Source organism: Erpetoichthys calabaricus, chromosome 5 (genome assembly GCF_900747795.2).
Source record: "Erpetoichthys calabaricus chromosome 5, fErpCal1.3, whole genome shotgun sequence".
Taxonomy (NCBI): Eukaryota; Metazoa; Chordata; class Cladistia; order Polypteriformes; family Polypteridae; genus Erpetoichthys; species Erpetoichthys calabaricus.
In genome coordinates this window covers 102030393-102055033 of record NC_041398.2, presented here as the reverse complement: position 1 = coordinate 102055033, position 24641 = coordinate 102030393, and the positions used below count along the sequence as shown (strand labels likewise).

The 24641-nt window shown below is 38.8% G+C and overlaps 2 protein-coding genes across 3 annotated transcripts in view; both read left to right on the top strand.

Moving 5' to 3' along the window:
- The window catches only part of LOC114651844 (serine/threonine-protein phosphatase 2A 55 kDa regulatory subunit B gamma isoform), a 265474-nt gene extending 257776 nt beyond the window's left edge, over positions 1–7698 (top strand). For both annotated transcript variants that reach the window (XM_051928221.1, XM_028801862.2), the window contains one exon: positions 4101–7698. In XM_051928221.1, coding sequence (XP_051784181.1) covers positions 4101–4392 — 292 coding nt within the window. In that variant the 3' untranslated portion in view covers positions 4393–7698. The remainder of the gene's footprint in view (positions 1–4100) is intronic.
- Positions 1–24641, top strand: part of LOC114651841 (janus kinase and microtubule-interacting protein 1-like) — a 558596-nt gene that overhangs the window by 46831 nt on the left and 487124 nt on the right. The window lies entirely within an intron of this gene.

Here is a 24641-nt window from a genome sequence, read left to right as displayed (position 1 = left end):
CTCCAATGGAATGAGGGTAAATCTTTTCCTATCTTCTGAAATTTGTTCATCCCTCTTGTTTATGATATCTAGATATGTCAGCCAATAAACTCCAAAACATTCAGCTCCAGTACCTTCAATGTTTCCAATTTTAAATCCATTTTCCTTTATTTTCTCCTTTGAGATCCTTCTCCTTTCTTATAACCAATTTGAAACCTTAACTGATGTTGTTGTGATTAGCCCCAGCCCCAAAGTGGATTAAACAGGGTAGATAGGTAGACATTCAGCCAAATCTTCATGTACTTTTTCAAGCTACAAGGCCCCATTACTATTAATTTTAAAATTCCTACTGACATTTTCAAAGTACTCCACACCTACTGTAATTTGGTGGTGGATTAGGACAAAGTCTCTTCTCATGTCATAAAAGGTAAAACTAAACTTGGTGGCATCTGGAACTATAATGTCAAATGATAATTTGATGAGATTTGCATGATGCATCTTGGGAATAGTGAGAAAACCAACCAGAGGGCCTTGAGCTTCTCTCACATTGGCATGAGGCAAACAACAATGACAGGGGATCTGGTGTGTTGGAAATAACAGCTTGTAAATAACTAGAACAGATTTAAAATTAAGTAGAACTGCACTTGTACAGGATGCCAGTGAAGCTAAGCAGTTGTGGGGTAGCATGTATAGTTCATGTCAGCCTTCTGGCAGGACATTTTGAAATTGTTTTGTAATGCATTACTTTAATACTCACTCTATAATGTATACAATATAGAGGAGAAGCAAAGACAGGAATTCTAAGAATGTCTTTTAGGTTAGCATCAAAGTTTTCTGTTGCTTAAAGAAAATAACTTTGGAATTAAAAAATTAAAATGTCAGCAAGTGCAAAAATAGAATATACTTTGACAGTTTATGTGTGTCAACAGAACAGGATAAACTCCACGGAGAATTCAAAATGCAGTGGCATGTAGCCGTTAAGTGGCTTGTGACACATTAATAGGGTGACATTCAGAGCCAATCCACCCTGAGGCTTCTTACTGCAAAGTGGATGTCATTCAATGGCTGCTGTCTGTCTGGCATAATCTAAACAAGCAAACTTGTTTAATTAGGAGACTGAACCTATTAAGAAAAATGCTCTGCATGCACAAGAATTGACAAATGTGACAGTGGAGGGTCCTCTGTGACTGTCTGGTAGATGTGAAACGTTCATCTGTCAATTTTCTTTAAAACTCTTCTGTCTCATTTTTTTTAGCTCACAGTTCTAGAATAAAATGATACCCAGATGTACTGTAAATAAAAGCCATTATTAAAAAATAAACCGAACCTAACATTCTCAAAAATGCTCAAGCTTTTGTAAAATCAACATTCCACTCTACCATATTATACTGGAACTGGTGTCCATAATGGCAAGGCCACTGCAAAGATACTTCTGGTTTGTGCAAGTCAACTGAATCCACAATGCAAGGTGGACATGACAATATTAAATTGTCTCACTGTTTGTGTGCATGCCTTGTGACAGAGTGGCATTTGCACTATAAGGGTGACCCACCTGCATTTGTTATTCCTCTCTAACATCCTAGAGTCTACTTGATCTCAGTGGAGAAAATGAATGAGCAAAAAATATTTTTCTTAGTGTTTAGGTAATTTTTTATGTGTTTGCTCAGTCAAGCTAAGTTACTAGATTGAATATAAAAATCAGATAATTTGCATTATTGTAAATCTACTTGCATCAATCTAATTTCTTAAAATTAGCTATCATTTATCAAGGTTTACTAAACCAGCATTCCTGATTTTGATTAATGTATGTATGAATAAATATACTAGTCTAGCATTCATTCTGTATTAATTAATGTAACATGTTTCTCATTCATCATTAAAATCCATTCTTTTATTCCAGCACAGGGCCATGCCATCAGTACTGGTTTCAAAACATGAACCAGGCATAGACCAGGTCCCAGGGTACAAACACGTTGACACCAGCAACAATCTGAAATGTGGTTGATTTGATCAGTTAGCCAAGAGTTAACTGTTAGATACTGATGCAACGTGAAGAGCTGGTCAGAACACTGTGTTCTCTCTTGCTTACGTCTTCCTTAATATTGAATTCATTTATGCGAATGCTTTTATTTGCACACATCTAATTCAACACCATCTTCATTTTGCATGTTGAACAGAGGTTAATGTGGGTGGAATTAAATGATACATACAGTCTGAGTCACATAACACATCAGCTTGTCACTTCAGATGAAGTCTGTCATGCATTTAGGGCTGTGGGTGTAGCTCACTGCACAGTGCTGGCCACTTCTGCCACTAAGCCCTTCCTTAAGTGGCTCAAACTTTTACTCTATTTTCAGTATATCTGCATACACATTCCCTGTCTCTTTCAAACATAAAATGGTAAAAGGGCTTAATGGCCCTTTAAGGCCATTAAGCAAGAACTTCAGACATTTTATAGAGAAGGGGAAACCATTTAATCAGTTTTACTTACCTGTGATTGGAGGCTAACCTTCTTAAACAAAGACAGAGTAGTAGTATTAGTAGTAGTAGTAGTAGCAGTAGTATTGCTAGTTGGACACAGTACAGTGATATTCTTACAATATGTTTTTGTTTATCGCTATATAAATGTAATGAATTATAATTATTATTATTATTATTATTATCCTTCATGTAACATGGCACCAGATAAACAAAAATACATAGCTCCATTTTATTTAATAGAAGAGACAAATCAACTTCTCTGATGTTCTTCATACACCATTGCATACCCTTTGGTCAGAGCCAAGTCTAACCTAAACCAGGGACTGTAGTAGAAGGCAAATAAGAAAGATGTCCTATACGACTTCTTGGAAGCACCTTTTTAGCTTCCTGGAATATATGCTTTACCAGTATTCAGAGTTACTTGGTTACAGATCCACACATACAGTATGCACAATCTTTATGGTGAAAGATCACAGTGGCACTAGATGAATCAAAAAGGCACAGGGTTTGTAATGCATCTTTATAGCCACAGAAGTCTAGACACATTTTATTAGGGGGATGGCATGTTCTTCAGGTGTTGGGAGCTCCAGATTTCTCCAACATCCCAAAAGTAGGTACTGAATCCCATCTGAGATTAGTTCCTGCCTTGCACCCATCCCTGCCAGACTAGACTGTAGTCCACTGTAAGCCTTTACTGGAATAAGCAGGTTCTAAGAACAGATGGATAATATTACATTGGGGGACTGTATATTATGAAGATTAAAGGTTATCCAAACACAGATTCATGAGAATTTTGACCACTGGCTTTATAAAAGGATGAACATTCTTATTTTATCAGTTTCCTTGGCTGTGTCACCATAATTTGGTGTGCAGGTCCGTTTATATGAAGCTTTAGTCCATATTAAAAGACGTCAAAAAAAAGGGCATAGAATGCATTAGAATCTCCATATCTTATATGTTCTTTACTTTTTTTCCTCATATTTAAATTGTATAGTTATTTAATTGTTGCCTTTAAGTGTACTGGTGCCCCATCTACAGCTGGTTCCTGCTTTTTGCCAAAACTTGCAAAAAACAACAAAAGCACCTGTATGTCTCAACAGCAGCGACCACCACATGGGCGTATTTCTCACAGATTTTGATAATATCACAATTTCCTTTTTACATTTTTTTGAAAATATTGTGTTATGTTATTAATTTGTATTCAGTCCTTCTTACAATTTCACTCAGGGGTTATGGCTACCTAGACTTAGGTCTGTAACACATCTTTCCTTTGTCTGAAAAAGAGGAGAAAATATGTAATATGAGTGTAATTTTGCTTTTTAAAAATTGTTTCTTTTTTGCTAAACATTTTTGCAAATTATTTATTGAATTCATTGGCCAAATGTGTCTTTACCAATGAATTATACTTAGCTGACTCTGTTACATGGATACATTTGGAGGTATCATTTTACCTAAGAGTAATTCCTTTTTTTCATTTTGAGGAGTATCTCACAGAATGTTTAAATATAATTCTAGTATGATACGAGATGGCAGTTGTGAATTTTTCAAGAAGTATAAGATCTACTGTGGATGGTAAAGAAGAGGGAAAGCCTTCACACTGCTAAGAGGAGAGAGTTAACTGTTATTTGTTGTCTTAACAGTGTCATCATGACTGGCGCTTACAATAACTTCTTCAGGATGTTTGACCGAAACACAAAACGTGATGTGACTTTGGAAGCCTCACGTGAGAGCAGCAAGCCACGGGCCGTGCTAAAACCTCGCCGCGTCTGCACTGGAGGCAAACGTAGGAAGGACGATATTAGTGTTGATAGTTTGGACTTCACCAAGAAGATTTTGCACACAGCCTGGCACCCGGCAGAAAACATAATTGCCATTGCAGCGACAAACAATCTGTATATATTTCAGGATAAAGTCAACTCGGAGGTGCACTGAAATTCGAAAACCCTGGACCTGACTGAAATCCTGCCTTTATTATTTGTCTCTCTATGCCCCTCCTTTTTTTCGTCTTGCTCTGCTTTATCGGCCATTGAACTGTACTTGCTAATAATCTTTTGCGAGGGTGTATTCGTTGTGTTGGAACTGTGGATTGTGGTTTATCACTAGTGTGTATTGCTGTTGGTAGTTACGGGCTTTTATAAGCCATCCAGGCTGTGCTGAGCATTTCCTGGAGAAGGAAAAAATAAAAGGATGAGCTGCTGCTTACTTTCAGGCCACTGGTTAATGTTCCTAATTTTAACTTTTGTGTATTTTTTCCTTTTTATTTACAATGAATGTTTCTTATTTAAATGTCTTTAAAAATGATACAGGGCCATATTTTGTCACACGTTGTATTATGGTAACGCAATTATGGGTAAGGAAAGAGCTTTAAAATGAAGCATAATAAGTTATTCACTTTTTTAATCATATTGATTTGTACATTTTCAGTAATACAAAATTTCTCTTCCCAGGAAGTTCGCAATATGAAAGGAGTTTGTCCCTTCTCTCCAGGTAGTTTGGAGTCTTTCCAAAGACTTGCATGTGTTGGCATCTCTAAATTCATTAATTGTGAATGATTATGTCCTGTGAAGGAATGAGTGTTGATTCCTGTCTTGTATCCAGTGCTCCCAACCATAAAGTGGATGAAGTGTGGTCAGAAGATGAGTGGGTTGATGTGATTATTAGAATGTGCTTGATTATTTGTTGAAAAAAAGAACATTTATGTTCCTTTGCCCCATATTTGATTGCCAACCCAGGCACTGTCTGTGTGGAGTTTATACGTTGCCCCACATTCTAGTAGAGAAATGTAATGGCAACTAAGAATAACATGGGACATGAAAGGAAAATTACTATATCCAGATGAAAAGACACCCAGACTTGGGCATAACAAACTGTACACAGACTGTGATAAGGTCTAGTGATCAGACTAAGGCTCCAGGTGGCAGAACTAATGTGCCATCCTGAGTTATTCATGGCTGATCCAGGACCAAGCTTTAATAAGATATCAGAGCTTACCAGCTCTTATAATGTTTTCACATTTGACTCTGTTTCCCGTCAATACATCATCATCATGAACTGCTGATCTGGAGGTTAGAGGAGGTGATTAAAGTTAATGACAAAGTTCTAGTCAAACTTTAGCCAACGATTATATGATGATGCAAGTGACCACATGGAAAAATAAGCTTTTGTAACTGTCATATTCAGTAGTACTGAAACTGAACCAGAGGTATTAACCCTGCACTGGAAGAGTTATTGACAATGGTGTCTCACAGCTCCACTGATCTGATGCAGTTTCATGTTTGTATGCATTTTTAGGTAATTCTCTCACATGCCAAAGACATGTGTGTGAGGTTAACTGGACACTCTAAACTGACCTAGAATAAGTGATGTGTGTGTGTGAGTTATTATGACCTAAACTGCGATGGTGTCCTGGCCAGAGGTGGGCCCTCCATTGTGCCCAGTGCAACCAGAGTAAGGTCAAGCTCTTTATGACTGTTTAATGGTTTAAATAAACTTGGAAAATAAATAATGCTTAAAAATATAAAGAATGATAAACTATGGCCTTGGTTGCAAAGATAAGAAATTGAGAACTTCAAACAGAAACATGATAGTTTTTCAGGAGAGTGGAGTTTTGGGTATTACAGCAATGTTATGAATGATGCTTCTTTACTTTTGTCCTTTATTTTATTATCCATTGGCATTCCTACTGTAATTTCCTCTTGTTGTTTAGTGCCATAAATGACCAGTGTTCCCTTATAATAGTGGGATGGTAGAGATGCTAACATAAATGGAGATATAGTATTCAAAGCATCCTGAACATCACATGGTTATCTGTCTCATCTGATAAAATATTGCAGAAGGTAAAAATGATTTTTTCACCATCAAGATGCAGAAGCTGCTCCACCTGGCAGGAAAAGAGGACAATACATGTTGTGCTTACTTGTGTGTTCATCGAGGAGTTCGACATTGGCACCCTTGGTGGTGGTGATAGGGGATGGGATGAATCAGATAGCATGAGTTGGCGTACCTCACATTTCGTTTCCCTGCCGAGAAGGGGCATCCAAACATTTTTGAAATATGAAAATTCTTATTGCACTCCAAACATGCAGCTTTAAAGCAAAACAAAGTGGCTTTCATTTTGTATGGTTTCTTTGAATAGAAACCGACTATATGTTTTGATTGAAACATGACGAATTTGAAATGACTTGATGTTCTTGCATAATTTCGCAAACAAAGATTAAGCTGCATGGTACAGGTAGTAATAATTTGTTTTAAGTCTTTTTTGGCTGCCTTTTTAAATCATAAAAACAGGCTGTCTGCTGTACAATGGCTTGCAGAATATTCACTTAACATGATGCGGATTGTCACTCACAAATGAATATACCTTTTGTGTTCTTGAAGCACAAAAGCATGTTTACCATTGTTAGTATTACTATGTACATTTGTAATGCCTAAAATGTTTTAAAGAAAAAAGGAATGAGGAATGTTTGCTACTACTGTACTCAAAAAAAAAAAAACTCAAAAAAGGGAAGAATGGAACTATTTATATGTATATATTGTTTATTCTCTTTACACTAAGGAGAATCATTTTCTGTACAAAATTATGAAGCTAACAATAAAACGGTAACAGGAATGTGGTAAGTTGTTCGTACGACAGTACAATCATCCAAACCCCTGTCCTTCAGCTAGAATATTCTGAATAGGTTTTTTGAATTATGTAAAACTTGATAACGTACCGATTTTCAATTTTGAACTTGGCGGTACCCTGTCCACAATTAGAACTGTACTCTTTGTGAACAGGAAGGAAAAAGCCAGTAAACAATTTTATAAACCTAATACTGTATGTCCATTTTGGATGATCTAAAATGCAATGACAAGTACGCTTCTGCCTTTTTTTAAAATCCAGAATCTTCAGTGAATGTTACAATGGCATTACAAACTAAAAGAAAAGAAAAAGAAATGAGGCACAGAGCACATGGATTCAGTGGATGCTGTTCCTCAACTCAGATGTTCTCTTTCGGGGAGGTCTTCTTGTTTTTAGTTGTATTTTGTTTTGGTTTTTTTTCTCCCCACTCTGTATAATATATTTAATTTGTGTTCTTTATGGTTCAGACCTAATTAAAACTAATGCTCTCTTTTTAAGTTAATACCCTTTTTTCTTTTTTGTGTCTCTTGTAATTTTTGGTACAAATTGTCAAATAAACAATTATAAATATGTTAATATCAGTTTTCAAATAAAGATTTCAGCAAAATTGCATCCTATATATTTGTGAGTAGAAGCTGTTTCTTACTGTTGTGACTTTTAGGGATGATTATTACTATTTTCTGTGGAGGAATATTTTTTGACTAAACATAATAAATACACAAATAAACGAGTGCACTGAAAATGTGACAATAAATAAAAACAGTGATATGTAAGCATAAATAATTGAATGTTTCATGAAATATGTTTTTTTATTTCACTTATTCTTACTGCACATAACTTGAAATACACAATGAAATGAGAGCTGTTGTTTTTACCAGTCAAAGTTGAGACGCTGGGCTCTAGCGAGTACTGCAAATCTTCAGCCATCAAAGGTCACACATCAGATGCACACTCTTCACAAGAGTTTTTTAAATGAAGGTAGCTGCTCTGTGCAGTAATTCAGGGCAACTTTTTCTTGCACTTGTGTCCACCACAGACACACACAATCAGAGAAAACTGACCAGGTGAAAAGCAGTGTACACTGGAGCCCACCCTCTTAACTTTGACAGGTGAAAATGACAGCTTTATTTTCAAGGCAGGTTTCATGTTGCATTCAGTGTTTCACTGAAATAAGTAAATGGAGAAAAAATTAAATAAGTACATTAAGAAATAAAACATTTTTTGTGACACATTTAAATATTAATGCTCATGAATCATTGCATTTTTATGTACTGATTGTCACATTTCTTGATTTGTTGAAAGAGACCATTGTTTTAATAAGCAGATGTTTTAATTGTGTTTGCTTCATCAAGGGGTGCATCATCCACCGTAAGCACACCATGTTATTCACACTTAAGGTGAGTTTCCTGAATTTGTAATGGAATAATGAAAAACTCAATATTTGTTTAGTTATCTTAATTAGATTTTACGTAGACGTTGTACACAGTTATCATTTTTATTTCATAAATGTACAAGAACATGTAAAATCTTTGGGCTTTAGCAGCAGCAGCAACTTGGTGGCTAAGGGACACTAAATCTCAGATTCCGAGAAGTATTAAGAGTATACAAATTGTCACAGAGGTTTCTCGATTCTTTAATACCATAACAGTGCCAAGTACATTTAATTATTTGCATTTGAATCAAATGTAAACTGTAAACTGTTATCATCATGGTTGTGTTAACATGAAACGCCATGGTTCCCATTGGACTGAATTCTTTTAATTTTAGTGCACATATTCTTCCAGCAAATTAGTTGGTAAAGTTCATTTTTCGTTGATATATCTCAAATAGAAACCCCCTTTAAAAAAGCATTAGTCAAAATTTAAATTGTCATCTTAGAAACGGAGGAACATTCTAAGTGAACACAGTTACTGTTTCAAATGTATTGTGGAAGAGGTTATTTCATGTGACTTTTTTGGTATATTTTGCACCAATGATAATAAAGCAAAGAAAAGCAATATGGTGCCACAAATGTATAAAAAAAACTATACATTTATTAAAAAAAAGAAAAAGTAATGTACAAAATTAGTGTGGAATAAATTCACACACATTTCAAAACAAGATTTACCTCACTTGGGCTGGCAGTATAAGGTGTGTTCTGTCTTCTGCTGTTGTGCCTGCCCAGAAACTGACAGGAAAGAAGGTAAGTAGCCCCCTTTGCGTTATGTTTACCCCTGGGAAAATGAGTCAAAAGGTTGATATTTTTTTTCTTCAACAAGAAAAATTGTGATTAAGTGTAACAGAAACATAAATATCAAGACATCGACGTAGCAAAGGTATATCTCGTGTCCACTGCTGTACTGATGCAGATTTAGCGCATGTCCTTCATGTGATACGTTTTGAAACAGTCACCAACGCACAGCCTGATGTCATGGTCAGGACAGTGAAAGCATGTGTCATTGTACATTTTTCTTAAGATTTTTTTCTGTTGCTAGTGCATGAGAAGGTAGAAGGTCAATACACACGACAGATGTGCCCCTTGTGTTATTGTAGGCTACGACAGCACACGGCTTGGTAACTTCCACATTTCCCATAAAATGACCATTGACAGTTCATTAGGAGCAATGCTTAGGTGGCAATTTTTTTTTTTTTTTTGTCTTTCGATTTGATCGCAATCATTTTGCCAAGCAGCTACTTCCATGATGGTGAACCTTGCAGTGACTGAATTCACCAGGCACATCACAGCAGTTGGGCCGTACAGTCCCATGTCGTGCGTCAGTTTCACTTTCAGTATCCAGGTCTGATGGCCAGTTCATGTTGTCCTCACTATCACTATTGATTCAACTATTGGTTCAGTGTCACTTTGTTCTACAAGTGACTTTACAGCTTTTCATTTACATGCCATTATGTTTTGGTTGAAGACTCTGTCCCACTTATGAATGTTGAGCATTTTAGAATTATTCATGACATTTTGCAACATAGTGTTATTTTATTCACTAAATGACAGCATAATACTTTACCAAGAGTTATTTGGGTATAGAACTGTAAAACGGGTCATTAAACATCTCCCAAATCTGACTGGTTTGGTTTGACTCTAAGGAGGTTAAAAGATCAGGAGATGGACACAACTAGAATCGCAGTAGGTAAATACGCAAAGGTCAAAAACCGGAAGAATACAGTAATTGTAATTACCAAAGCTGAACACATAAACCAAAATCATTGTCAAGAAAGGAATGCTAAATTTGTAACCTATAAATACACACAATACCTTAAAGCGCTGAAGTTCTTTACAAAGTTTATCTACACTGTTTAAAACATGCAACACCAGTTTATGAAAAGTCACACTTGTGCACTGTGGACTGCGACACCAAACAACATCCGCAGCATTAAAGTAAATCAACCTCTGAATTACAGTGCTTAAGAAAAAGTGGCGATGCAATTGACACAAAACATGGCCAGTTCTTCCTTGAGCTAAAAAATATAAAGGAAATAAGTTCAAAACTAACCATGAGTCATATTTGCAGATAAGAAAAATTGTTTTAAAAGCATACAAAAATGTATAATGGAAGCCAAATCACCACATCTGCAACATTTTATCTGAGACATTTAAAGACAAAATGATAAGTCATGCAGTAGACTGCCAGAGATTAGTCACACTGCCCGAACATAAAGGTGAAAAAAAATAACAAAAAACAACACCAGTGAGGAAGAAATGAGGATAGGCCTTCACTGAGTCAGGTTAGACCTTAGTGAAGGAGAAGCTCTGACTTTACTGCTGCAGGACTGACAGTACAGTCACGGGAAAGGCTGCCATGGCCCCAAGATGAACATTATTTATTTAATCATGCCAGTAACGTTAAACCTTTTTCAGTTTGTGGCTTTTCAGATTTCTCTCACAGCTGGAAACTTCATTAGCTTTACAAAAGTCGAATAGATTTGATGTTGCTGCTTGTACCTAGAACCTGAAAATGTCCACTTCTTGTGGTGTGACAATTTTGCCACCGAAGAATTAACACCATGAGCAGTATCTCAAAATCTGGGACCAGGTAAATGTGGATCTCAAGTTCAAAGAGAAGGTCACTGAGTTCCTGAAGTTGTGATTTTCTTTATTGTACAATTTAGGAACATCCTGCAGTCTTTTGAATTTTGAAGTTCAATTACTTCAGAGTTTCCATAAATTGAATTTAGTCTCCCTCAGATAAGGATGAGGCCTGTGAATGGAAGGACTGCATGAATATTTTTAGGCTTTTATCATATTCTGCTGATTGGGGCCCAAGCCATCTTGGCAGGAGATCTAATTCTTCCATGGGTAAGATATCTAGAGTGTTGGATTGCTGCATTAAATGTGAATCACCAACTCCTGTAGTTCTCTGGATGGTCTTGTGAGACCAGTATCGAGCTCTCGGCAGATCATGCACTTTGCAAAGTCGGATATTTCATTCCTTACAGTTTATATGCCCAGTGCTACTGTATCTGATGGCATCTGGTGAATCCTGCTTGGGTTCTAGTGTGGTAAATGGGTTTGTGGATGGGTTCAGATCAGGTTACCTGATATCCGAGTGTCTTGCGACATGTTTCATTAAAGAAAACTGAATCTCTGGAAGTATTTGACTGGTCCTGGCAGGTTTAATGAGGTTCTGGAAATCTGTATCTGGGAAGGTTCTTGGCAGTGCATATGTAGGTAATTTGGGTATTGAAGACGTGAGCACTCACGATGGGGGTGCATTAGAATGATCTTTGCCACTGGATGGCATGGCATCTTCTGCTAGGTGATATGTTGGGGACTTGTACGTAAAACCCTCATCAGTGGTCTTAAAGGCATGGTCAGTATTCGGAATTAAGACTAATTACGTTTTGCAGGATCTTCCAAGGTAGTTCAGAAGACAGGCTGTTTGACTTCTTCCTTTACAGCTTTTGTTCCAAAATACTTAGCTTCGCCAAGGCTGCTGCTTCCAGTGTTTCCTTTTGGAGGACCTCTAACTGAGCCTGTGTTGCCTGCCTTCTTTTTAACGCAGGAAGTCTGAACCTTAGCTGCCTCTGCTTCTGTGTGAGCTAACAGCGGGTGGCTGCTTATGTCTGATCTCTGGCAGTGTGATCGTAGCAAACTAAATGATTTCCTAAAATGACTAGCTGCGTTTAAAGGGTGCAGTGTTCTAGGTGTAACTGTAAAGCATAGTCCTTTGGTAGCCCCAGGGCAAGGAAGACAGGCATATATTAAACAGTCTTTTGAATTCAGAAACTATTCAAACAAATGTTTAGGGTTTAAATTAAACCTGCGCTGTGCCTGGCAAATTAGCTGCAGTTTGGAAGAAACCTGCTGTGGTATTAACATATAATTAAACATTTTGAGACCCCAATATTATTTTTTACTTTTTTCTATTTAAATACAGTATATCCTTATTTATGGCTGTGTTTGCTGCTGTCAGCATGCTTGGAGCACCTTTATAAATAAGTTTGTGGTCATCTGCAATAAGAAGAAGTGGGCAAGAAGGACAAGCAGAAGGAACCGTTTCTGTCACATTTGCTTGAATAACAGTATAATAATCTGCTCTTTTTATGGCACCAGTAGCATTACACCAATTCTCCCTTTCAATGTTGTCAATTTTCTTGCATTTAGCCGTCTGTTTCCTGTAGTGTCACACGATGTGGCACACCAGTTTTTCACTGCTTCTTTGAGCCTAAAAATACACACCTTTTTTTTTTTTTGTTTTTTTTGTGGCTGACTCTGTGAAGGTTTGTTCAGGGTGCCCTTTGGGACTGAAGGCCCTTCGTACTGGGAGGGCAACAGAGGCATTCACTATGCCAGTGACCATGCTTACAAACAATTTACCTGCTTATTTGGTTTCTTAACTCTTATGATTTTCTTATTCCTTACAGGGTTTTATTTGGGCTTTCTCATGTATGACATGTAAAAATTGGACTTTTTGAAAGATTTCAATCTCCTAACTTATAAATCAAAGCCAAAATAGAGGTGTTATGAAGCAACCTACTTTAAAAATGAATGAATCATCTCTAAAAATCAGAACATTGCGTAGGCTCATGGATTTCAGATGAACCTTTCCTCAAACAACAAATATTAGTTTCAGAAAATTTTATTGCAATGTACTTTTTACACATATACCACCATACCTCGCAAATCGCACCATGTTACCTTGGCCGGCAGCAGTTGCACCTGTTGCATGTCTCTCATCGGTTGGATGCAGCGGAGTCCACAGTGTTTATCTGTGTCATGGTTTGACCAAGGCCCTGTCACTGGCTTTAGTTTCAAGTTTATTTTGTTACTTTTTATTGAATTTGTTCAGGGTTTATGTTATTGAATATATTTGTTTTCCTTCTTTTTCTACTGCACTATATTTAACTAGTATCATCTTTTCTACTCCTCATTTTATATCATCGTCTTATGTTGATTTCTTTAGTTATTGTTTTGTATATTGAACCAAAGGGGGCAGATTTCCTTAACACTGCAGGCGTGGGGACCACCGTTGCTCTACATGTGGACACGAAGCCTCCGAAGCTGTTGCAGAGACATTAGCGCCAGCTCACGTTCTTCTTGTACTATTAAATCTGAGTGAAGCATCTGATACCATTGAGCACAGTGTTCTTTATAACTGCTTTGAGCAGTACCTTGAATTGGTCCACTCATATTTAACATAATTTATCTATGATTACTGTGGGGAGGAGTTTGTGCCTTTTCTGAGGATTTTTTTGGACAGATTTTCAGATAAACTGAGTTTTTTCAACTGAAGGAATTTGATATGAACATTTATTTTTCTCTATCATCCTTACCAAGAAACATAGAATTTTTTGGCATCATCCTGCAATGGCATTTTGTAACATTCATGTTGGCTGTTTTAGGTAATCTCTTCCCAGAATTCCCCAGGAATGTACAATGTGTGATGTCATCAGCATGAGTATATAAAGCATGACTCAAACCACCTACACCTGAACACCAGCAAAACCAAGGAGCTGGTGGTGGATTTCAGGAGGCCCAGACCCCTCCTGGACCCCATGATCATCAGAGGTGACTGTGTGCAGAGGGTACAGACCTATAAATACCTGGGAGTGCAGCTGGATGACAAACTGGACTGGACTGCAAATACTGATGCTCTGTGTAAGAAAGGACAGAGCCGGCTATACTTCCTTAGAAGACTGGCGTCCTTCAACATCTGCAATAAGATGTTGCAGATGTTCTATCAGACGGTTGTGGTGAGCGCCCTCTTCTACATGGTGGTGTGCTGGGGAGGCAGCATAAAGAAGAAGAACGCCTCACGCCTGGACAAACTGGTGAGGAAGGCAGGCTCTATTGTAGTCACGGAGCTGGACAGTTTGACATCTGTGGCAGAGCGACGGGCGCTCAGCAGGCTCCTATCAATTATGGAGAATCCACAGCATCCACTAAACAGTGTCATCTCCAGACAGAGGAGCAGCTTCAGCGACAGACTGCTGTCAATGTCCTGCTCCACTGACAGACTGAGGAGATCGTTCCTCCCCCACAGTATGTGACTCTTCAATTCTACTCGGGGGGGGGGGGGGCGGGGGGTAAACGTTAACATCATACAAAGTTATTGTTTGTGTGTATACCTGCATTGTTATCACTCTTTAATTTAATATTGTTTTTTATCAGTATGCTGCTGCTGGAGTATGTAAATTTCCCCTTGGGATTAATAAAGTATCTATCTATCTATCTATCTATCTATCTATCTATCTATCTATCTATCTATCTATCTATCTATCTATCTAAAGATCATCACGTGTTTCCAGTTTATCTGAGTTTGGATAAATGTAGCATTTAAGATTCTCCACAAATTCTTCATAATTTTCTAACTCCTTTTCTGGCTTATGGTTTTTGATTTTTGTTTAACGTGTCTGGCTTGTCAAAAGATCAGTCAGTCTCTCTCGTAAACACCCTGCCAGTATTTCTTAATCTCATTTCTTTAGCTAATTCATCCATCCATCTTTTATCCAAACCGTTATAGCCAAACTACAGGGTCACGGGGGTCTGCTGGAGCCAATCCCAGCCAACACAGGGCGTAACACATGCATTTTGTCTTTATCCATCTGGATTATCATAATGCACCCCTTTCAAGATCAGCTAAAAAAAGATACAAGTTGGTTACAGTGGCAAAAATCTTAAGAAGAAACAAAAAAGAAAATCTAAACACATTACTCCAGTACTAGTATGGTTACACTGGCTGCCTGTGTCCTTTAGAAATGAGTTTAACGCACTTCAATTTGTATATAAAGGTCTGAACAATCTAGCACTTTCTGATATTCAGGAATGGTTCTCCCTGTATTGCTAATCATAATTTTAAATCCTCTAACATGGTCTACTCGGTATCCTCAGAGTGAAACATTAAAGATGTGGTAAGGCGGCTTAATAGTTCTATGTACCAAAACTTTACCACTAGAGATGTGCAGGTCCAAAATAATTAAACACGTCAAAAAAACGACTGTTTCCTAATTTCCTTTTTTTGTCTTCCTCACAATGACTAGTGGTGATTGACTTGTTTCATACACTGAAATTGTTTCAGACTAGTCACTAATCACAATTTTTATATGGTTTCCTTTTCTGCTATTCATTGTGCTAATGCCACCTGGTTAAAGCACACCGAAACTCCAAATGATGCTGGGGAAAATGAAGAAATCTACACAAGGCTGTTCCTCTTAGATAGATAGAAACGATCTTCTCAGTCTGTCAGTGGAGCAGGACAGTGACAGCAGTCTGTCGCTGAAGCTGCTCCTCTGTCTAGAGATGATACTGTTTAGTGGATGCAGTGGATTCTCCATAATTGATAGGCGCCTGCTGAGCGCCCGTCACTCTGCCACAGATGTTAAACTGTCCAGTTCCATGCCAACAATGGAGCCTGCCTTCCTCACCAGTTTGTCCAGGCGTGAGGCGTCCTTCTTCTTAATGCTGCCTCCCCAGCACACCACCGCGTAGAAGAGGGCACTCGCCACAACCGTCTGATAGAACATCTGCAGCATCTTATTGCAGATGTTGAAGGACGCCAGCCTTCTAAGTAATATAGTCGGTTCTGTCCTCTCATGCACAGAGCATTGGTATTGGCAGTCCAGTCCAATTTATCATCCAGCTGCACTCCCAGGTATTTATAGGTCTGCACCATCTGCACACAGTCACCTCTGATGATCACAGGGTCCATGAGAGGTCTGGGCCTCCTAAAATCCACCACCAGCTCCTTAGTTTTGCTGGTGTTCAGGTGTAGGTAATTTGAGTCACACCATTTAACAAAGTCATTGATTAGGTTCCTATACTCTTCCTCCTGCCCACTCCTGATGCAGCCCACGATAGCAGTGTCATCAGCGAACCTTTGCACATGGCAGGACTCCGAGTTGTATTGGAAGTCTGATGTATATAGGCTGAACAGGACTGGAGAAAGTACAGTCCCTTGTGGCGCTCCTGTGTTGCTGACCACAATGTCAGACGTGCAGTTCCCAAGACGCACATACTGAGGTCTGTCTTTAAGATAGTCCACGATCCATGCCACCAGGTATGAATCTACTCCCATCTCTGTCACCTTGTCCCTAAGGAGCAGAGGTTGGATTGTGTTGAAGGTGCTAGAGAAGTCCAGAAACATAATTCTTACAGCACCACTGCCTCTGTCCAAGTGGGAGAGGGATCGATGTAGCATATAGATGATGGCATCCTCCGCTCCCACCTTCTCCTGATATGCAAACTGCAGAGGGTCGAGGGGGTGTTGAACCTGTGGCCTCAGGTGGTGAAGCAGCAGCCTCTCCATGGTCTTCATCACATCCATCTTATTCCTGCAATAAGTATATAAGAGATATTTAGGCTGTAAGAATGCACTGGTGTTCGGTCTTTTGGCCTTGGAGCGCCAAGATGACTAAATGCTTCAACATCCTCACTGGATGGAGTTTTTGTTTTCCTCTCCTTCCTGGGTATCTGACCATAGCATTTGTTTATTAAGATGGACTTTTACTTTTTCATTTTTTTCTTCACTTTTCCAGTTTCTTTTTGTACCGTATATACTCAAATATAAGTCGGGTCTTGAAACCCAAAAAATTGATCATAACATCAAACCCCGACTTATACGCCCGTTCAAAAGTGCGACACTTAAATTTTTGCTTCCTCCAATCTCACACCAGTTTCTCAGACACATCGAATTTTGTTGCAGTAGCGCAGTTACCAATTTCTTTCGCTACTTCAACGCTATTTAATTTAAAACCAGCTTCAGATTTTCTTCTGATCGAACGCTCCATCGTAGATAAGGGATGCTCTTATGATAAAGGTGTATGAGGGTGTGAGATACAAAAAACACAAATCAGTGCAAACATTGCTTCGGAATAGTTTGGGTATTACCATGTGGTCACGCAGGCACAACAGAGAGAGAGGTTAGGAGCACTCGCTGATACAGCACATTGCTGCACCCACAGAGAAAAACAATACAGTGTGCTCCGTGGTTACTCTCTCAGGTGGGCGTTAGCATATCATAGTCTATTGGACCAATAGCGTGAGTTTTCCACTCTTGACTTATACGACTGACATTCTAAAATACCAGAAATGATACAGTAGAATCAAGTTCCGACTTATCCGCTAGTATATACGGTAACTGTTTTCATTAAGGTATTATTGTAAAGCACTTTGACCTACTATTATGTAGGAAAATGTCAATATGTAAATAAATGGTGCTTATCAAAAAAGCACCAAAGAAAAACAATAACGCAGTCCAAGCACAAGCTGATGTGGTCTTGACAGTTTAGGCATGAACACTGAACTTCCGTACAAAAAACCACAATGCAGGATAAAGTCCCTGGTCACATGCATGATTAGTTTGAACTTTTAACACATTTCTAACACATTTCATATTATGTTCTTATTTTTTCCATTTACACAGTGTGAATGAATAAAGACATGACAATTGTTGGTGGTGCCTGCCGAGTTGTCCCTTTAAATTCCTTGGCTTTGGCACAAACGAAAACAGGTGCCCAGTGGCACAGAACAACAGAAAAGAGAGGGCAATAGTTGCCATTTAGCAGATTCAAATGGCTCAATAGTGCAAGACTGACTTTGCAGAACTGCGTCTTATGGTTGGCTCGAGAGCAAAGGCAACCCCCACCTCCTGGGGGTGGCCGGCTCTTATAGAACTGTAGATGGGAAAGACGGGGTTCTTTGTCCTCATGGGATGCCTTTTTGGCACTGTGGATGAGAAAAGAGAGGATTCTGTTAATGATAGTGTCACCCTTTTGTCCTGGTGTGGACGTACATACCCTAGATGAGCCCGTAAGGTGACCCTCTGACACACATGCGTGACAACAGGCTACAAAATGAATCCCCAAATTGTCAGCTTAATCCTAAACAAGTACGGATTGGCAAAAGAAAAAGTAGCCCCATGCACAATATAGAATCTCACTCAGTAGCAGCAAACATGAACAGATCAAGCTAGTTTTATTGCTTTATCTGTGTGTGTTGGAGAGATGGCATTCTACAGTATATTTATCAGAATAACATTTTTTAGTAATGGGGAAGTATGTTCACACAGATTCATCCAAGTTCACAAGAGGATATCATGGAACAACATCAAATTGGAGAGCTCCTGTAAAACAGAACATTCTGTAACTGATAAAAAATGTTGCGTCTTAATGGGTCTGCGTGAAATACACTGAAACCAAGAAATCCTTTCTTCCATACTCTAGATGTCATTGCTGTTAAGTTTCACGCAGAGTTTTCCCCAAGCTTATGTTTTAAATTCCATTTCATGTCTCTTCTGTTTATGTTGGATGCATTTGTTTATGTTCTTAATATATCAGATGGTTATTATTTATGTGATTATGTACTTTTTTGTCAAATTTAGGCTTGTTCTGGCTCGATCCTTGTATTATGTGGGGGGTTCCCCAGGAAACATGTCCACCGTAAAATCTGTGTCGTACATTTGTATGCACTAGACCAGGGGTGGGCAATGTCGGTCCTGGAGAGCCGCAGTATGTGCAGGTTTTTGTTCCAACCCAGTTCCTTAACGAGAACTCAATTATTGCTGATGAAGCACATATTGCTTAAGTGACATTTTGATGCTTCATTTTAGTGGTCTCGCTTGTTAAGGTTCTCCAACCTTAATTGCTTATTTCAATCTTAAACTGCTGCATTCAGTGTTTTAATTTCTCCTTATTAGCAATAACATGTAAAAGACAAAGCAGCCAGCAGTTCTCCAGCTAGATTTTTTCCCCAATTACATCTGTGTGTGTTCATCATGCACTGTTTGATTTAATAAAACACTTAATAGAAAAATGCGACAGACTGAAAATGATCTGTTTTAGGCTTCAAATCTTTTGGATGATATCCTTGGATATCCTACGATATAAGAGCCTTACATTGCACAGACTAACAAGCCATAAAATTAAATAAGGTCTGAGATTGGCAGTGATTGGTTTCTAATTAAGCAATTGGGTTGGAATGAAATCCTGTAGCCACTGCGGCCCACCAGGACCGACATTGCCTACCCCTGCACTAGATAGTTGGTGAGTTCTCTAGTGGTTTTTCCTATTTTTGATTGTTATTGAATTTCTGCATTTTTGGACCACTTTTACTTTGTTTTATTGGGACTGTGTTTACTTTTGTGATTGCCCATTTTGAAGGCATTGCCTTCTGTGTCTTTTATGCTTCTCGGAGCTTCTTGTTACAGAATATTTTTTTTTATAATACATCTTTTAATTATAAATATTCTTCCTTTGCCCATGTGTGACTAGCCAAGGATTTTGACTGACTTTTGTGAGCACTTATTGGAACACATTAGGATTCTGCGCTGCATTCTTTGAGACCTCCCACCATTTCAGCCCTTTGTGTGTTGCTGAAGACTGCACAGTTGGTGACGTTGTGGTTCATGGGCAAAGAAGTCCTCATAAGTCAACATGGCGATTATCCCAGCAGACAGGTGGCTCTCAAAGGTCACATAATCATGTACTCCATTATTTGCAGACTATTTTTTTTATATTTGTATAATTAGCAAAAATTTAACAAAAATTGAAACATTTCTGCCATGGCTCTGTAGCTGCAAAGCACCTGGGGACAGTGACCACTATAGACAGGCGTTTTATAAAATAAAGCTTGCTTGATTGTCCCAAATCACTCTGCACTCTACGTTACAATGCCTGCACACTAATCTAGCAATAAATGAAGTGTTTTACAAAATGTACAGACTTTTGTGAGGTGTAAATGCTACAGGACTTTAACATGAAAGCAGGTACCATTATGTGACGGTACCATGAATCTCTTTTTAGATTTTGAGGCCAGCAGCAACTTTTTGCTTCCCGAGCAACTGTCTTAAAATTTTAACAATAAAGGCAGGTCCAAATACGCTGTGTAGCATCAGTAAAAATAATAAGAATTATTTAAGCTCTAGTTTATTTTCAACCACTTTTTGAATTGTGCTCTTTCTAACTGTTGTTTTCTTAATCCAGAAAGTTAATATTCTGACATCTGTAGTTTATTCATTTTAAGTGTGATTGCCATTTTTAAAATCAAGGATTACTCCAATCCTCTTAAAGGAAGTTTAGCTCTTCAGTGAAGATCTAATGAGATCCAGTTACAGTCATCTTGTTATTGCTGGGATTTTCACCATTCAATAACATTTCTTAGGCTCTGATCATGCCATCGAATGATACACATTTCACTCATTTAGACCCTCAAATATTTTTTTCACCTCAGACTGTACATATACATGCTGTATAAAAATCAGATGTTCTACAAGATTTAGTAATAAAAGAATCTTTTGAAGACAGTGACCCTTAATTGTGTAGCACATGATTAGACAGTCCAATCTGTTCTGCTGTAAATTTGTCTTCTCATTTTTGTAAAGGGGCGGCATGGTGGCGCAGTGGGTAGTGCTGCTGCCTCGCAGTTGGGAGACCTGGGGACTTGGGTTCGCTTCACGGGTCCTCCCTGCGTGGAGTTTGCATGTTCTCCCTGTGCCTGCGTGGGTTTCCTCCGGGCACTCTGGTTTCCTTCCACAGTCCAAAGACATGCAGGTTAGGTGGAATGGCGATTCTAAATTGGCCCTAGTGTGTGTTTGTGTGTGTCCTGCGGTGGGTTGGCACCCTGCCCGGGATTGGTTCTTGCCTTGTGCCCTGTGTTGGCTGGGATTGGCTCCAGCAGAGCCCCGTGACACTGTGTTTGGATTCAGCGGGTTGGATAATGGATGGATGGATTTTTGTAAAGACAATTCTTTACCCCGTGCCAACTGCTCCAATAAACTCGTCCTATCATTGTCACTCACACTTCTCTGAAGGCTCTATATTGTTCAATGGTGCCCTAACCTGTTTATTCTCTATAAAATGAATTGCACAGTGGACAGTGCACAGTAAAATCAATTTTACCAATAATCACAATTTTCTGATCAATCCGCTGCAATGTTGAGTTTCACAGTCAAAAGAAATGAATACGAGAAAGGAAGAATCTGATATTCTAAAAGCAGTCCTGGCTTCAGGCTGTGCCGTGAGTATCATGGGGATGCAATCTTTGTTCACACCCTACACTAAAGAAATGACACACTGACTCAAAATCAGCACTGGAAGAATTTCTAAATGCCTCAGAGGTCCAGTTTTCTTCTTCAGGAAAAACTTATCAAAGTCTGCAGCTGGCACAGCCACACTCATCTCCATGTTGAAACTGATTACAAAACTTCCAGCATGGTTCCCCCTTTTGCCCAAAGTAACAAGCTGGAGGTGATTTTTCTTTTGCTGTTCTGTATCTTACAAATATCCTGTTAATTTTTCCACTGTCCCTTTTCATTTGGGGAATGGGTTTTATAATTATTGTATATACTGTAATTCTTTATAACGACTCTCTGCTACCCACAGCATGGTAACTCTCTAGAAGAACTAAGGACTAGGACAGCTTCGTGACACGGTGAATAACACAAGATGGATACCTTAGGCTATGAAATATGGAAGATGTCAATTTTGGGAGAGGGGACAGGTAACAATGGCAAGCTTTGGTAAGTCCAGATAATAGCTGTTAGGGTGGTGGTTGTTCTTTTTGTAAAGATTGAGAAAGATGCCCCGGACACAGACAGACATGACATCAGATGTCCACAACACACACGTTTTATTTTTGTTTCCTCCTTACAACACAGCACAACTACAGTGCCCAAAGACTCACAGTCCTTTTCCACTCCTTTCTCTTTTTCTTGCTTTTTCTTCACCGCCTCCACTCCTCTCCTGCAAGCTCCGTCCTCTTCCACCCAACTCAGGCTCCCTGAATGGCGTAAGGCGGCCCCTTTTATAATGCACCCGGATGTGCTCCAGGTGCTCCCTGATGATCTCCCTGCAGCACCTCTCAGTGTGGCAGAAGTGCTGCATGGGCACTCCTGGTTCAGCAGTACTTCCTGGTGTAGTGGAAGTCCTGTGGTCCAAGGCTCCTTAGTCCTTGGGGTGCTCCCTGGCGGTGGCCACAGATCCCCACAGGGTTGAGCCTTCCAGTTCTGTGGCTCCCACACAATCCAGAATGGCTACCCTCTTGCGTCCTGGGTAAGGAATTGCTCCTCTCCCAGTCCCCTGCTTCTCCAGACCTCCCTGTGAGGCAAGGTCCCTGGCCATCCATCACAAGATTTAGTTTTCATTGTGTTCTAAAGAGAAGATACTGAGTAACAAAAGTGCAAGGCCAGTCTTGAGGTGAGACCATGAGTACTGCTCAGGGTGCAGGATCACTCCTCCAGTTTAAGGGGCAAACGACAGCAGCCCTTAGACTGCAGACACGTGCAGTATGTCCAGAGACAGAGGTTACTTCTGTGCCACCTCAGGTCATTTTTAATCATTCAAGGAAAGAACGCTGATGAGACGCAATAAAGGTATATATTATAATAAAGCTGAATCACTAAACGTAATTTCTGTATAATATGAACAAAGAGAAGTAAGCAAAAAAGATGGCTTCACCATAAACTAATGAGAATATACTGCCTCCTTTTTTGTCAATCATTTCTTTCCAGCTGGTGCCCTCCAGTGGCTAACAGTTTGTGTTAAACATTTGTAAGAGTGAAGTGCTGCGCTGTCTAAGCTGTCCACGGGGAACTGAAATGTTCTTCCTCCTTAAGCACTGAAGAATCATTTCATATTTTTGAGTGAAGCTGTGCAACTGGAAATACACTTTTGTTTAAGGAAATATGATGGCCACACGTTGAATGGACTGTTGGCAATCTGTACTGAGTTTCATAATCGGAGAATAATCACTAAAAATAGGAAAATAAAGGGAAACTCATAGGCATTGGTGAGTCTGACTTTTTTTTCCGCAATTTAACTTAAATACATCATCAAATGTTCTTAGTTTACATTCAATAAAACCTCAATAGATAGATAGATAGATAGATAGATAGATAGATAGATAGATAGATAGATAGATAGATAGATAGATAGATAGATAGATAGATAGATAGATACTTTATTAATCCCAATGGGAAATTCACATTCTCCAGCAGCAGCAGCATACTGATACAATAAATAATATTAAATTAAAGAATGATAATAATGCAGGTGAAAAAACAATAAAAAACAATAGTGAAAATACTATTTCTTACTTTTTTAACATGCTTTATACTCCATTTCTGAATGATAAGTCAGGGCTGTGGGTTGTTTCTTTCATGCTCAAATTGTTATGTTTAGACAAATGCAGCAATAAACATCACAAAGAAAATGTCACCAAATTAGTTGTAAAAAATAACCATGCAAACTTAGTAATATATAATCAAAAACACTTAGAAGTGGGCTACAGCCTGAAAACTGTCGATTTGTTTTCTATATTAAAGATAAAATGAAGAATTGGAGGTAGGAGTACAGGCTCAGCCATTGTACAGAGCCCATGGAGCAGGGTAAGGGCCTTACTCAGGGGCCCAGCGGTGTAGGATCCCTTCTGGCAGTTATGAGATTCGAACCAGCAACCTTTCAGTAGGGAATTAACAAATTATACCAATCACATTAAATCAAATGAAAATACTAAGCAGGTAGGACTTCCTGTGAGCAGACCTTTTTTAACCCTTGCTGTTTGATCAGTGTGTCATACACAGCACTGCATTATTAATCATTTTGTGGAGTTTGGCACAATATTTACGGTTTATTTGTAAGGCACAACATTTCAAGTTCAGTTCTCCTTACTGACTTACGAGACTCACGTTGATTACTTGGCCATGACGGTTATTATGAGACCAGCTATAGCTGCTGTTTGCAGCTCCTTCACTTTCAGAGAAGTTCAATCTCTTAATGCCTTGGTAGCAATGGCTCTAATGGTGACTCTCCTCTGTACAGTTGGTCCTGTATGTGGCACTTGGGTAGTAAAGGTGAACACTAAAACATGTAAAGAAAAATTGAATCAAAATAAGTGTTAATATGTAAATACACAGTAAATAGCTTTGTATGAAAAATGGGGAAATCATTTCATTAAGGGCACTCACTTTCAAATATCAATATGGTTTCTGGTAGAAGCAGGGCCTGCTCTACCACTTATGCAAACAAGCAAAAATAGTTTGTTGCTGATTTTTGTTTGTACTCCTCATGTGATGCTTCTCATTTCAGTGTTCAACAATAGTCAGCCTGCACTGATGGATTCCATGTGCCCCAATAC